The following is a 3,921-nucleotide window of genomic DNA, read 5'->3' as shown; positions in this document are numbered from 1 at the left end:
CTCCCCGGAGAGGTCGATCCCCCCACTCTCTCCCAAAGCGCCTCCCTACGGCGAATCACAAATACATGGATACGCACGGGCCTTAACATACCGCCCGGCGTTGAAATATTTATATTTCAACACATTCAAATTACGTATCACATTACTCTACACTTGAACTGTACAACATACTAACGATTTATCCTACTAAACAAACTAATGATTTATCATACTAAACATACTAACGATTATCATACTAAAAATACTAACACAATGATTTGCACTCTATACATACTAATGATTTGCACTCTATACATACTAATGATTTGCACTCTATACATACTAATGATTTGCACTCTATACATACTAATGATTTGCACTCTATACATACTAATGATTTGCAAACGATGTGAAGTACACAATAGAGTAAATAAATTGTTTGCAATATGTACACAAGTGATTCCAATTGGTCACTAACACTTTTTCCTTGTTGACAATGGTCAGTGTAGTGTTCGTAATCGGTTTTAGTTCCTTCAAGTACGAAGCATCTGTAACACTGTCTTCACAATCTTGGAGAGGAACATCAATGTATTGCATCAAAAATTCGGGTCCATTCCACCACAGTGAATTATCAAGCAATTCTTTAGGGCTGGCGCTTCGAGATACAAGATCTGCAGGATTTTGAGACGAAGAGACATGACCCCAATGATATTCCTTGGTCAGCTCCTGTATGCTGGATACTCGATTCACAACGAAGGTCTTCAGCTGGTGTGCGGAAGTGCCGATCCAGGCCAAAGCAATAGTGGAATCTGACCACAACATAACCCTTCCGGAGGACGTTCGTAATGCTACTGTAGATTTACGAATCAATTGGGACAATAGCAGTGCTGCGCATAGCTCTAATCTTGGTATTTTAAGCGATTTCAGGGGTGCAACCCTAGACTTACTACACAACAGCCTGACGGTTATGTCACCTGAACGAGAAATGCATCTGATGTAAACAGCTGCGCCATAAGCGTTTTGAGATGCATCTGCGATCCCATGCAACTCAACCGTATTTTCAGGATTTATGCCAACGAACCTGGAAATTCGAGAGGTCTCTATTTCGTGCAACTCCGAAATGAATTTATGCCACACTCTAGCATGGGGGCGAGGCAAATGCTCATTCCAATCAAGTTTAAGTATCCATAGTTTTTGCATGAATATTTTTCCCTTAGCAACGACGGGGCCGATAAGGCCAAGAGGATCAAATATCGTAGCGATTCCAGATAATACAGCTCGCTTTGTGTACTGAGAAGATTTAGGGGTTACCTTGAATGAGAAGTAGTCCTGAGTGGAGTTCCAACACAGTCCCAAGGTCTTCACAGTAGACTCGGTTCCGTCTGGCACTGGATAATCCTGGGCACTGTAGGTTGATGATGCCGGCATCAAGTCTTTCACATTCATACACCACTTGCGCAAGTTTATTTGTGCACACTGGGGTAGTTCTATCAGCTCCGATTGTAATCTTTTTAGATTTGGAACTTTTTCCAAGCGTCTCCAAAGGGAGTCTAGAGTTCTCTCTACTGCCATCTTTGAATGGCCAAGATGTGGATGCTGGTCTACCTTCAGCGGCATCTTGACAATGCTTCCACCATCGTCGTTGCGGGCGCAGAAATGCAAGAAATCTTCCTCGCATTGGATGGCTTCGGGACTAAGGCGAGGGGAGAGGTCATTTACCTCTTCTATTTCCCAGAATTTCTTTAAGTTTTCCTCTAAGGATTCTGTCAGTAAGTGACACGTAGAAATATGATTCCCATCTTGTGGGACTCTGCCAGTGGCGATCCAGCCGAAAACCGTCTCTTGAAGTAAAAGCCCGGAATTTAAATTTATTCTTCCCTCCCTTAGCCATTGGAAGAAGTTTTCCGCTCCGAGCAATACATCAATCTTGCCAGGGGAGTGAAAATTGGCATCCGCATACTTGATGTGGTTTGGAAGACGGAGGGAGGCAACGTTGACGGGCTTCATTGGAGTTAAACCAGTGATCTTTGGAACCAAGAGAAGCTCCATCTCCTTAGCAATGGTTCTCTCCTCGTTAACAATCGTAGCTCGTATTTTCCTGCTGATGATGTTTGTTGCTCCGTTCAACCCGGACACAGATATATGTGTTCTTTCTTCTTTCAGCCCCAGCGATCTTGCACATGAGATAGTAATAAAATTCGATTGTGAAGCAGAATCGAGAAGTGTTCTGCAGGGTCTCCTTTCCCCGTTGATATCCATGATGCTTATCACCACCGTGGACAATAGCGTTTGCTTGGAGCTATCCGAAACAAAACACCCCGATGTTGAACTTGGAGGGTCGAGCCAATACCTTCTTGCTCTAGAAGGTGTTGGTCGAGCTCAGCCGAAGGGGTCATCTTTTTCTTTTCGCTGTCCTGTTTCTCCTCCCGACCTCTTTCACTTTCTTTTTTCCCTTTTGACGTATTGTCGCTTACTTCTTGCCTATGGAGAAGGGTGTGATGTTTTCTGTCACACCGGCTACAACTTCTTGCTTGACAACAGGCTATGCGATGTGAATTCGAGAGGCAATTGAAACATAGACCTTTCCCTCTCACTAAATGAAAGCGTTCCCCCGTTGGCATGTTCAGAAATTTCCAGCATTTGTAAATTGCATGCTTTCCGGAGCAAACTAGGCAAGATTCGCGCTCTTTTGTCTCCAACACCAAATTTTTTACTCCTCCGGCATATTTTGGTGCTTTCACTCTTACCGAAGAAGAATCGATGTTTGATCTTTCGATGTTCTCTAGCACAGCGCAACGTTTTTGGAGAAATTCTAGAAAGTCCTTCCACTCAGGCACTTCATTGGAAGATAAGGACATTTCGTAACTCTTTCTTGTTTCCTTGTCAACCCTTTGAAGCACGATGTTTATCAGAAGCGACTCTGAGAGCTTGTCGGTCCCCAATCCGACGAGCTTCAGTGCTCTAAGATGTTTGCAAAGTTCATCCACTAGCTTTCTGAGATCCCTCGAGGATTCTCTTTCTAGCCTCTGAAAACATATAATGACATTGATGTGGCTGTTCACTATGAATCGCTTGTTTTCATATCTCATTTCCAAGGCCTTCATCAGTGATGAGTAGGTGTCATCTGGCGTTTCCACATGTTTTGCCTCTCCTTCTAGCGATGATCGTAGGTAAAGCAGTTTCTGTCCATCCGAAAGTCCACCGTTGTTGCCGATGACCGCAGTAAAGTGGCACTTGAATGTGTTCCACTCTTCGAATGAACCAGAAAATTTGGCTAACTGGATCTCAGGGAGTTTCATTTGTAGCCCTCGCCTGCCTTGAACCTTCCCAGATGATTCTGTTTCTGAGCCTATGCTCGCTTCATCTAAGAGAAGTCTATCTAGTCGAACCTTGATTCCTTCTATCCTGTCCTCAAGACAAAGGAGTTCTTCTTCCTCTTTTTCTACCTCCTCGTCCTTGAGCACTTCAAAGAAGTCGTTTTGTAGATTTCTGGTGTCAGCCGCGATTTCAGCGACACTGCTCAATTTGTTGCGAATTTGAACGATGTCCATCAGTTCAGCATCATCAGTTAGCTGTCCTTCAAGACGCGAGACTTTCGCCTTGATAGTCCCTCTTTTCCTATTTAGGACGGTGATGCGCTCCATGGTGGTTTGAATGGCGTCTTTCCTCTACCTCCGGTGCTCCGACGGACCAATGTATTTTCGTGGACTGTATGTTTGTTTTCAGTAGCTAACTAGTTCTCACCAGAGACAGAGGATCGAGTCACATAAGTTCGCAACACTATGAAGTAACAATAATAACTAATTTAATTGCTTAAAAACGGCTTAGAAACAATCATTAAGATGGGCGAACGGAGGCCCCGTAAAGTACGTGCGTGTCTCTCAAGTAGAGAACCCAAACTTAAAACTTATTGAGGAGTGCGCTGTAAGAGAGAGAAGAAAA

General features: G+C 43.8%; 2 protein-coding genes across 2 annotated transcripts; both read right to left on the bottom strand.

The window, feature by feature from the left end:
• Positions 1–369: 369 nt before the first annotated feature.
• Positions 370–2,238, bottom strand: LOC149090080 (uncharacterized). Its single transcript, XM_089235240.1, has one exon. It carries the CDS (start codon positions 2,236–2,238, stop codon positions 370–372), a length of 1,869 nt encoding a protein of 622 aa, XP_089091366.1.
• Positions 2,239–2,246: 8 nt separating this feature from the next.
• Positions 2,247–3,623, bottom strand: LOC149090079 (uncharacterized). Its single transcript, XM_089235232.1, has one exon. It carries the CDS (start codon positions 3,621–3,623, stop codon positions 2,247–2,249), a length of 1,377 nt encoding a protein of 458 aa, XP_089091358.1.
• Positions 3,624–3,921: the final 298 nt, after the last annotated feature.

Source organism: Pholcus phalangioides, unplaced genomic scaffold (assembly GCF_987345545.1).
Source record: "Pholcus phalangioides strain wild (caught in Gottingen) unplaced genomic scaffold, Ppha-v1.0 ptg000001l_1, whole genome shotgun sequence".
Classification (NCBI taxonomy): domain Eukaryota; kingdom Metazoa; phylum Arthropoda; class Arachnida; order Araneae; family Pholcidae; genus Pholcus; species Pholcus phalangioides.
Note: the sequence above shows the minus strand (reverse complement) of the source record. Positions and strands in the feature narration are given on the sequence as shown.